The sequence below is a fragment of the Trachymyrmex septentrionalis genome, unplaced genomic scaffold (assembly GCF_001594115.1).
Source record: "Trachymyrmex septentrionalis isolate Tsep2-gDNA-1 unplaced genomic scaffold, Tsep1.0 scaffold65, whole genome shotgun sequence".
In the NCBI taxonomy this organism is placed as follows: domain Eukaryota; kingdom Metazoa; phylum Arthropoda; class Insecta; order Hymenoptera; family Formicidae; genus Trachymyrmex; species Trachymyrmex septentrionalis.
In genome coordinates this window covers 215,496-227,264 of record NW_017305832.1, presented here as the reverse complement: position 1 = coordinate 227,264, position 11,769 = coordinate 215,496, and the positions used below count along the sequence as shown (strand labels likewise).

At 31.3% G+C, this 11,769-nt stretch overlaps 2 protein-coding genes across 2 annotated transcripts; one reads left to right on the top strand and one right to left on the bottom strand.

Annotated features, from left to right (window-relative positions):
- Window positions 1-4,407: 4,407 nt before the first annotated feature.
- Window positions 4,408-6,052, bottom strand: LOC108753106 (synaptosomal-associated protein 29). Its single transcript, XM_018494444.1, has 2 exons — window positions 5,664-6,052; window positions 4,408-5,346 (listed from the first exon to the last, which is right to left on the bottom strand). The coding sequence occupies exons 1-2, from the start codon at window positions 5,925-5,927 to the stop codon at window positions 4,822-4,824; spliced, it is 789 nt and encodes a 262-aa protein (XP_018349946.1). The 5' UTR covers window positions 5,928-6,052; the 3' UTR covers window positions 4,408-4,821.
- A 2,865-nt stretch (window positions 6,053-8,917) lies between these two features.
- Window positions 8,918-11,699, top strand: LOC108753104 (cyclin-dependent kinase 7). The gene is made up of 5 exons (XM_018494442.1): window positions 8,918-9,138; window positions 9,386-9,445; window positions 9,528-9,636; window positions 9,787-10,232; window positions 10,527-11,699. The coding sequence occupies exons 1-5, from the start codon at window positions 9,085-9,087 to the stop codon at window positions 10,872-10,874; spliced, it is 1,017 nt and encodes a 338-aa protein (XP_018349944.1). The 5' UTR covers window positions 8,918-9,084; the 3' UTR covers window positions 10,875-11,699.
- Window positions 11,700-11,769: the final 70 nt, after the last annotated feature.

Sequence of the window (11,769 nt, the reverse complement as noted above, 5' to 3'; positions counted from 1 at the left end):
GGGGAGAGGATTTCCTGAGAGATGGAGGGGTGGAGTGGTAGTTCCGATATGGAAGAGAGGAGAGAGAAAAGAGCCGGGGAATTATAGAGGGGTTACAATGACGAGCACGGGATATAAAATATACGCGAATATCCTGAATCGAAGATTAGTAAAAGAAATGGATGAACAAGAAGGGTGGTGCAGGACGCAAGCTGGTTTCAGGAAAGGAAGAGGTACCGTGGAGAATGTAAAGATATTAAAACATATAATAGGGAGGAAGATAGAAAGGAAGAAGAAAGTGTGGGCATTCTTTATGGATCTGAAAGGAGCTTTCGATAGAGTGGATAGGAAGGTGTTGTGGGATATGATGAGAAAGAGAGGAGTGAGCGAAGGATTAATAGATAGAGTAAGGGAGGTTTATGAGGAGACTTGGTGCGTGGTGAGGATAGGACAGAAAATGTCAAAAAAATTCTGGGTGGAGAATGGAGTGAGGCAGGGTTGCCCGATGAGCCCGACGCTCTTTAATATATACATGGCGGATATTGAGGAAGAGTTAAAGAAAAGAAATGGAGGAGTTAAGGTGGGAAATGAGAAGGTATGGTCAATAGAGTACGCGGACGATATTGTGTTGATAGCAGAGGAAGAAGAAGGTCTCAGAGATATGATAAGGGGGGTAAAAAAGTACTTAGCAGAGAAGAAATTAGAGTTGAGTGTGGGGAAGTCGAAGGTAATGGTTTTCAGGAATAAAGGAGGGAGGGAGAAGGAAAGATTCTGGTGGTGGGGGGGAGAAAGAATAGAAGAAGTGAAGGAATACAAATATTTGGGATACGTAATGACTAAGTGTGGAGGAGAAAAAGAGCACGTAAGAGAGAGGATAAAAAGAGCAAGAAGGTCCAAGACCTTCAAATGATCTTAAAATATGCTTTCAAAGTCTAATTTAAAGTCACTAACTTCTTCCCCCTTTAAAATTACACAACTTTCTTCTCGTTTTTTTTTTTTTTTTTTTTTTAAGAAAATGCTTTTTCGAATTATTAACGTGGAAAGATTTAAAATAGCCTACCCTGTATATATATAGGAAAATTCAACCGACAACGCTCGTGGGGAGGTAGAGCGAACTAAACTAAGTAAAAAAGTCCTCTACCATTTTGCAAATTTTGCAATAATTAACAAGATATTAATTATTAAAAATTGCCGAATATTGTCTTCAATAATTTCTTTTTCTTACATAGCATTACAGAAAAACTGCAAGAGACAAAAAGAGACATTAAAATTTATAAGCAAAGCTTTGGCACTCTCATGGGCTCTTCTTTATCACCTATAATAGCGGACTTAGTAATGAGGAGACTAGAGACGGTGTCCTTGATGTCGTTGGATTTGGATATTGTATTTTATTATAGATACATAAATGACGTCTGTACCGCGGTGTCTCCCTCTAAAATTGAAGATTTACTAAAATAATTTAATTCATTTCATGCGCGTCTTCAATTTACTACTGAAATAGGGGAAGATAAAATTAATTTTCTGAATATCACTATGTCTATCAATGGGAATAGTTTTATTTTTTATTGGTACCATAAGCCGACCTTTTCAGAGAGGTTTTTGAATTTCAATTCTAATCATCCCATGGCATAAAAGAAAGGGACAATTTTTTCGCTAATTGACAGAGCTTTTTTACTATCTGATTTTATGTTTCATATACAAAATTTGACATTTATTATTAATATTTTATTAGATAATGACTACTCATTGACCTTTATTTTTGATACAGTTAATCAACGTATAAAAAAATTTAATTAAAAATAAACATACAACACAGAAAGATTTGACTGACAATATCTGTGCGAACGAATCTGCTTCTTGGCTTACGATGCCATTTATTCCTTTTCACACGGAAAAATTTAAACGTTTCAATAAAAACGACATCAGGTTTTCTTTTCATAGTCCTAATAAAATGGGCAAATACATAAAAATACATAAAAATACAAAGTAGAAGGACATTTGTCCTCATACATCGAAAAGCAATGTAGTATATAAAATATCGTGTAACAATTGCGATGCTTCTTATGTTGGACAGACGAGCAGACAATTGAAAACCAGAACATCGCAATCACATTAGACATAACACTTCTGTCTGTTGTTATAACGGAATACAGTTAGATCATGATTTTGAATGGGATAATGTTAAAATTTTAGACGAAGAGCCTTGTTATAGAAAACGTTTAATTTCCGAGATGCTCAATATTAAAAAGCAAAGAAATAGTCTATTTACAAACTGACACTGAAGATCTTCACAAGGCATATATACCTTGTAAATAAAGTTTGACTTTTCGATACTGACTGTCCATCTCTTCTCTCAGTCCTTGATGATCAGCGAGCATACATAATAATTTAATATACAATGTCCGTCTTACACTTCTGCATTCCACTTAACTTTATATACATATTCTAATGGTTTTTCATATTTATATGGACACACTTGTTTGAATAATTTGCATATGATTTTTGATGAGTTTTAATTTTCTTTGTAAAATTCCGGTATGTTAATTTAGTTGCGTTTATTTTTTCATAAGAAGTCTTTTTATCTTTTTTATCATCTAGAATCATCTCTTTTTCAAGAGATATGAAACACATTTGATTGTTCAATCGTATGCAAATAATGTCGAGTCCGACATCATGACTCACCCGAATTGTGATTATAACGAATATGCGAACATTTCCGACAATTAATTTTGTACTGCGGTTTTTTTGATAAGTTAATGTCTGAAGAGGGCTCAATCCAGTAGCCGAAACTTGTAATAAACTATGTAATTTTACTTCTCGTTATTTTGTATTATATTCTTTTAATTGTGTAATTTTTTTAAAGAAATATGTTAACTCTTATTTTACCCTTTATTTATTATTATTTATTTTATATAGGAAGAGTCCTTCAATACGTTTATTATTTTATATAAATATACGTAAAAATAAAGTATAAAATATCTCGTAAACCATTGGTCTTTTGATAACACTACTTTAATATTTTTATATACAGATTAATTAAAAGAATCATACTGTGTAAAAAAATCATACAATTCCATTTAAAAAAGTGGAAGTAACTTTTATCTTTTTGATTCCACCTAGAAAAAAAAACATAACCAAAGTATGTCCTCCTCGGAACCGTTCCACATTTATTTGAGATATTTTTTATATAAAAAAAGTGAGATATTTCAGATGATTTAAGTGGATCACCCTGCCATATACATATACAATATACAGTATTCAGAAATTCAACAACGCTCAATGAGCAAGTAGAGCGAACTAAACTAAGTCGAAAAGTCCTCTACCATTTTGCAATTTTCATAATAGTTAATGAAATATTATATAATAATTACTAAAAATCGTTGAATATTGATATTCAATTATTTTTTACAATACTATCAATTTTGCAAAAAAAAACAGCAAGAGACAAAAATTATTTATTTTCTTCTCACAGAGCTCTAAGAATTTTTTCAAAACTTTTTATATACTTTTTAGTACTGCATTTTCTCATTGTCAATTATTATCAATATGAAAAAATGCGGTACTAAAAAATTTTTTAAAAATTCTCGAAATTCTATGAAAAGAAAATAAACAATTCTTGTCTCTTGCTGTTTTTCTGTAAAATTGATAGTATTTGAGAAAAAAATTATTGAAGACTAATATTCGGCGATTTTTATTAATTAATAACTTGTTAACTATTGCAAAAATTGTAAAATGGTAGACTTTTAGACTCAATTTAGTCTGCTCTACCAGCACATGAAATATTTGGGGATCATTCTGTCACTTCCTTATGGTATATGGATATAATGTACAGTATATAGTTTTTGTACAAATGTATTTATATCATTTTAATTATCTATAATTTTATATTCTATATCTATATAGAAAACTGAAGGAAAGAATATTATATGAAATTGATAAATTATAATTACATAATTATTATCTATCGACTATTATATATATTGCATATTATTGTTCTTCATATAAATCAGTTAAACTATATTTTATACATATAATGCACATATATAAATTCAGAATTGCATAAACAATTAAAAAGATTTAGAAGTGTAAGAAACGAATTTGTAGAGATTCACATCAGTTCAAGCATTCTGAAAGTGTCCTAATAATTAAAATTCATATCCAGAAATGTTATTCAAGCTATTTATACAATAATAAATACTTTACATAAAAAATTGTATCATCCAGAAATGTTATTCAACCTATTTATACAATAATAAATACTTTATATAAAACTAATGAAAATAGTATAAATATGATTTTCTCATCATTATATAAATATGTCTATGTATACTTTTTAATTCTTTAGTAAATCATGAGTTTTTATACTTTTAATAAATCAAGATCTATTTAGGAAATTATATACAGAAATACATATATGTGTGTGTGCATTTATCACAGTTCTTATTTTAAAAGATTACAAAAAATCTTAAGAAAAAGAAATAATAAAAACACCTTTATTTAACATTCGCACGTAAAGATATCACGTTCAGTTTTATAGTACAGACAATTGCAAAAGAAAAAGCTTTTCCTCATTAAAGATCATGGTCTCTAGTAACAAATATGTTCTATAGGTTTCATTGTAATTATTATGTAAAGATTGCATAATTTTGCTTTGTGAAAAACTCTATAAAACACGTCGCACAATATGATTGCACTGTTGACATACACTAATTCAACAATACAAATTAATGTGAAAAATTTGTTCTGTTTTGCTGAACATGTACTATATCTATACTTCATAGAAGTATAGTTAGTATATATTATTACAAGCAAAAAGTTTTTGATACATGACGAATGTTAAACTTATTTCTTCAATAAATGTAACATATCTTTATTTTGTTGCTGCAACATTATATCAGCTTTCTCAGTTTTATCAGTTATATTATCGATTAGATCATTTTGTGAATCTATCTCTTCGGATAAACCAATTGCTAGATGTTTTAGTCTTGCCAATGATCCACTCATCTCACTTAGATTCTGTTCGAGAACTTTAGTTATTCTATCGCCGGCAGGTTTAACATCTTCCAGATAATAGTCATCATAACTTCCTCTTATCATTGTTGATGAATATGAATTGTTTATGTTGCTTTGTACTTGTTCTAATGTATTAGACAATGCAGGAGATGTCATAGATCCAGAACTGGAAGATTCTGACAACTTTGTGGATGGTATTGGAGCGTCTAAAGATTTGCCACTGAGATAATTTTTCAGACTACCAAATACACTCTTTATGCCCTGTATGTGTTTTTGACTAAATCTTAATGTACTGTTAATATCATCTAATCTTTTTTCTGTCCTCTGCAGCTGTTCCTTTTGTCTGATTAATTCCTGAAAATATAAATTTAAATAATAGTTTATACATATTTATAATACAATTATAATACAATTTATAATACCGTTTTCACAATATATCTAAAGATTAAAGACCAACAGATTCAGCAATGAAATTCATTCATGAATTTCTTGATTACCTTTAGTCTTTAGTTAACCATATATTATGAAATCGGGCTTAAGTGTCATAGAAAAAACCAAAATTAATTTATTTATTGAATATGTTGTTGAATATGCAGACATAAATTTTCTGTCAGTTGTCATACTGTCAGCATACTAGTGACGAATGCAAACTGATGGTGCATTATAATTACCTCGGCTGTAGCTACACCAATTTGCTCCGAATCTCTTAGAAGCGAAACAGATCTTTCTGAAGACTGTACTGTGCGTTCCTCGATTTCCTTCTTACGTTGTAGCAATTGTTGGCGTGTTTGCGTAAAATCATTATCAAAGTTCTGATAACGCCCCGCGGGTTCACTTCTGACTGGAGCGTTCCTTAGAAACGTCTCATCGTCCACGTCATCTTCTAATGAGAAAAACGGATTTTTTGGATCGCTCAGATAATTATGACCCGCCATTTACCCGACAATTTTTCGCAACGTGCAAGATCAGTGCAAAATACTTTTGAGGCTACTCGTTGACTGGATCGAACTGTTCTCATTTAGTTAGACGTTTAATCAAAATGACTGCTATGGTCCGTAATGGAATCAGAAAGGCCTAGTTTACATCGTGCATACTTGATATACGTACTAACTAGTAACTTTCTATTAATTGTTTTAATTTCAGCAATGTATTTAAAGAATGATGTACTAAATTGATACAATATACATCATAATAATTATTTAAATATATATATCATGTATATGTTTCAACATATCGCCGAAATTAAGATCATTCAATAGAAAGTTACTAGTTAGTAATGTTAGTATCCGTATCAAGTGCATGATGTAAACTAGGCCATCATGAAATATTTCGAAGTGCGTTCTAAAACTTAACTATATTAACCAAAACTTTATTGCCTGTATTCATATTCTAGATTCACATTGGATCCGATGTACGACGTTCTGCAATCAATCAGAAAACAGGATTTTGCTTCGTATCATCAATACAAAATAAAATTCTACTTTCTAATTAGTTGTAAAACGTTGTACGACGCACGTCGGATCCAATGTGAATTCAGCAATAGAGTGAGATCCACTTAACGCTACAAATGCTTCAAAGCGTTTGATTGACCAATCGAAAGAAAGAATTTTACTAATTGATTAATAAAAAAATGCTTTGAAGCATTTGTAGCATCAAGTGGATCGTAGCCATAATAGACCTTATATTTAAGACATGAAGTATAGAGAATAGGGCCGGTATTCAGTCCGTTCTTATATTCAAGACTGTTTTAAGTAGTAAAGTCACTAGATTAACAAAGTATCGCGATGAGAAAATTCACTGAATTAGCATTTAGAGCCAAAATGGTGTCGAAGTGCTATCCTGATTTTGTTAAAAAGTCGGAAATCCATACAGGGGTCTGGAAGAAGAAGAAAAATCTGATTTTGTTATTATCGAAATGCCCAGTTGCTGTGTTGAAAATTGCAAAAACTGTAGCGAAAGAGGCTAAAGTTTTGAATAACCGCGCGCATCATGGAGCCAAAATGACGGCAGTTCGCGGTACTTTGTTAATCTAGTGACTTTATTAAGTACTTAAGATGTCCTCTAGATTTATAGTCAAAAATAAGACGATACTTGAGTAAAATCTCAAGTTAAAAATGATCGAAGACGATCTTATTTCAAAACGTTTTGAACGATCTTGACATGATTCATAAATACATCATGTTCAAAATAAGCATAGACTTAAGACTATCTTTTTAGTTACGAATTCATAAGTCATTATAAAGGCTTAAACACAATAGACACAGGCAACAGGGAATAACGAGCCATCCAATCAGAGCTCTGGTGTGTAAGTTTGATATTATATCTCAAAGCTCTTTATTCCCTGTTCCCTGTGTCTATTGCCTTTTTGTGTTTAAGTCTTAAGACATCTTATTTGACATATATATATATAATAAATAAGACGGTCTTTGCTAAGAGTATTTGAGATAGACTTAAGCCCATGGCACATACAAAAACGTAAGACCTTTGCTAAAACGTAATCAGTAAGCGAATTGCCCAATCACGGTAGAGACGATAAGGCCAGTAGCGAATCTAATCTTACAATTTCCTTACTGATTATGTCTTACGACCTTACGTTTTTGTATGTGCCATAGGCTTTAAGGCTCCTGCATACACAATGCGGCAACGCTTGCCGTGCGGCGGAAGTTGGCGCGATAGCCAATCAATGTCTCATTTGTTCGGAAGTAATAGACATGATGGAAAGATTACGTGGGCTGTGTTAGCAGACTCAACAGTTAAGTGAGCGCTCGCTGCTATTGATGTGTTCTTCCAGATCTAAAATCTGGAATCTGATCTAATCTGGATCTAAATGCTGATTGGATGATCTAAAAGAATACACCAATAGCAGCGAGCGCTTACTCAACTGTTGAATCGGCTGAACGCAACCATGGTGTGTGCAGTTTGACAAACCACGCCCACTTTTGCTCAGCGTCGTCGATAGTAGACAAGGGCTTACCAACTAACGTGAAACATATTTCGCGTTTCGTAGTTGCAGCCATGATGTACTATGAGTGCAGAAAGCTGAGTGTACTGTCCTTGTTTCACATTTCTTCAGCCCGATGTCCACGATGCTAGAAATCGATCCGAGATCTCGGACAGAGAACAAATTAACAAATTACATTTAAACAATTTGATCACATAACCATTGCGATTGGTCAATTCTTTCTTCATCCGAAGTCTTGGACCACGATTTTTAGCATCGTGGACACAAAACTTCCGAGCATCATAGTTTCTTTTTCTATCCAAGCAGAATAAGTCATGATGTCAAAATGATGTCGGAATAATCGATGACTCGAAAATGATCATTAAAAGTTATTTTTAAATTATTTCCAATTTATTTAAATGTCATTTTGACATTTCCGTGACTAGTTTTTCTGTGACAATTTAGGTATTCTTATCGTATGTTCACATCGAGCTAGGTTACGTCATCCCGTAGAGTATGTATCATAGGCTTTAGCCGGGAACACATAGAAAAACGTAAGACGTAATTAATAAAGAAATCGTAAAATAGGATTCGCTACTGGCCTTATGGTCTTTACCGTGATTGGACAATTCACTTACTGATTATGTCTTACGGCCTTACGTTTTTGTATGTACCATGGGCTTAAAGCCGTAAGACGTAAGGCTTAAAGCCCATGGCACATACAAAAACGCTACTGGCCTTAGGCCGGAATCAGATTACGCATTAAAAAATGAGATTGAAGATTGAAAAATTGAAGTTTGACCAATCAGAACAAAAGAAGTCAAAATTTTTTTCTTTTTATTGGTGAAATTTCAATCTTTAATCTTCAATCTCAATCTTCAATACATAGTCTAATTCCGGCCTTACGGTCTCTATTCTGATTGGGCAATTCGCTCACTGATTACGTCTTACAGCCTTATGTTTTTATATGTGCCATGGGCTTAAGTTCACTTGTGTTTCTTGCGTGCTTTTTTTTGGTTGTCATGTAAACACGTATTGTCCAGTGAGAAAAGTAGAGTATTATACAAGACGTATCATTTGAAAATAAGATAATCAAGAAAAAACAATTTATATAAACTTTTGGGATAAACTAAAATAAACTATTGCTGACGATGACAGAAAAAGTACGGAGATATGAGAAAATCGATTTTTTGGGTGAAGGACAGGTTAGAATGTTTTTTACTATTTTTTATAATTTAGTTCATACTGTATCGTATATTTATTTATTTTTATAACGCTTTTATGCATTACATAAATTTTACTTGTAATAGCGTATATAATCACATAATATTCAATTTAAATATTTAAGGCATATAATATTTACACACAGCTTTGTTTATAACTGCAATATAATTCAATTATTATAAAAATGTAATAAACATAAATGTAGAGAAATTGTGTTGTCTACTTTAGTTTGCCACGGTTTACAAGGCAAAAGACATAGAGACGAATAAAATTGTGGCTGTAAAAAAGGTTAGTTTCCTTATTATGAAAAATATATATTTTTACAACTTATACAATTTGTATTGTAAACTTTTTATATTTGTAAATATAGATTAAAGTTGGAAGTCGTGCTGAAGCTAGAGATGGCATAAATCGGACTGCTTTACGAGAAATTAAATTGCTGCAAGAATTAAAGCATGACAATATCATTGGGTTGTTAGGTATTTAATTCTTATATGTTAAAAATTTTAATAGCTTGTAAAAGCAAATAATATGTAAACCAGACTATAATATAATTTGCGTAAACATGAATTTTGATAATTATATATGTATATATTTAATAATTATGCACATATATATTAAAATTCTAGATGTTTTTGGTTATAAATCAAATGTATCGTTAGTATTCGATTTTATGGACACTGATCTGGAAGTGATAATAAAAGATAGCAATATAGTTTTAACCGCAGCCAACATAAAGACATATATGATTCAAACCCTACAAGGCCTTGACTATCTTCATTTCAATTGGATACTCCATAGAGATCTAAAGCCAAATAATTTATTGGTAAATTCAGAAGGTGTTCTGAAAATTGGAGATTTTGGTCTGGCGAAATTTTTTGGATCACCTAATCGGATAAATACTCATCAAGTAGTCACGAGATGGTACAGAGCGCCTGAATTACTTTACGGTGCTAGACTTTATGGAACTGGCATTGATATGTGGGCAATAGGCTGTATATTAGCTGAGCTTCTGTTGCGAGTGCCATTTTTGCCTGGTGAATCTGATTTAGATCAACTTACTAAAATATTTCAGGTATTAATACATTGATCTAAAACAGGCCTATCTAATTTGAATTTTAGAGCCAAAACACTAAGCCATTGAAGCAAAAAAATCAATATGGGTAAGATTTCAGAGACTTTAAAATATTGATATGTGTCTGATCGATATTTTTCAACAATTTATAGTTCGTGAAATCTTACATTGAATTTTTCTGAATTGATAGTTTTGTTTTTTGGCTCCAAAGCTTAAATTGGATAGGCCTGGTCTAAAATATATAACTGAAAAGTTATTTTATTTCTTTAATCTTGATGTATTTTTGTTATTCAGACATTAGGCACTCCAACGGAAGAAACATGGCAGGGAATGACTGAATTACCAGATTTTATTCAATTCAAGCCCTTTCCTGGCATGCCTTTGAAACATATATTTACTGCTGCTGGCGATGATCTTCTTGACTTAATTGCTAGTCTCTTGAATGTGAATCCATTAGAAAGATGTACATGTGATCAAGCACTGCAAATGCCATACTTTAGTAATAAACCTGCACCTACAGCTGGACCTAAATTGCCTCTACCTATGATCATTAAACGTCAACGTGAAGAAAGACCTAGTTTGAAAAGAAAATTGTTAGAATCGATAGAAGGAGCCTCTTTAGCTAAAAAATTGCAATTTTAATTGTAATTAATACTAAAACAAATAGACAAAATAAAAAATTGTTTATTAAATACAACAGCCGATTTTTGAAAATTAGAGAGATCTCTAATTGTGATATTGTATGTCGAGATATTGTGTAGCGTTGTAACAAATTGTAGCAAATTTTATAAAAGTATTACTTGAACATATAAAAGCATTGTATGCTTATATCTTAATATCTAATAATTTTTATGGCATGAAATTCTAATAGTAATTTATGTGATAATATAAAAAAAAATCTTTTCTTGAATAAGTCACGATGTTTCCAATAATGATTGATGAACATGAGTGAGGAATAGGAAATGCATGTAAACAGGTGGCAATAATAATATTGTACATATATTAAAAAATATGTTGCGCTGCAATATCTTTATTAACTTAAAAATTAGTTAAAAAATAGGATATTCGAACGATTTCATAAATCGTGAAACATTCAGTTCAGAGGAGTACAAAAAAAGATTGGTTAATTATAAAAAAATATTTTGTGGAGTTTTCTTTTATACTAAACTGAGCTTCACAATAATACGGACAGTAGTATAATATTTATGATACGCACAATTCATTTTGCTAATCTATGTGTCTTATCGTGAATGTCTGGTGTTAGATTTTATAGAGAAAGAGAAAAAATGAAATAAATCACAGAAGTTTGCATGTTTTGTAGATAATGCTCATACTTGATTGTACTGCATTGAAATTGCTCTCTTCAATGCATATTTATCTCCATTACATGTACATACATGAATTGTAAATCAATACTGTTGTGCAACAAAAATACAATTTAGAGAGAGTATAAGATTATTCTTAATTTATTATATTAATTATTATTATTATTATTATTATTAGGCGTTAAGAACTCGAAAGCTCATTGCCGCAAATA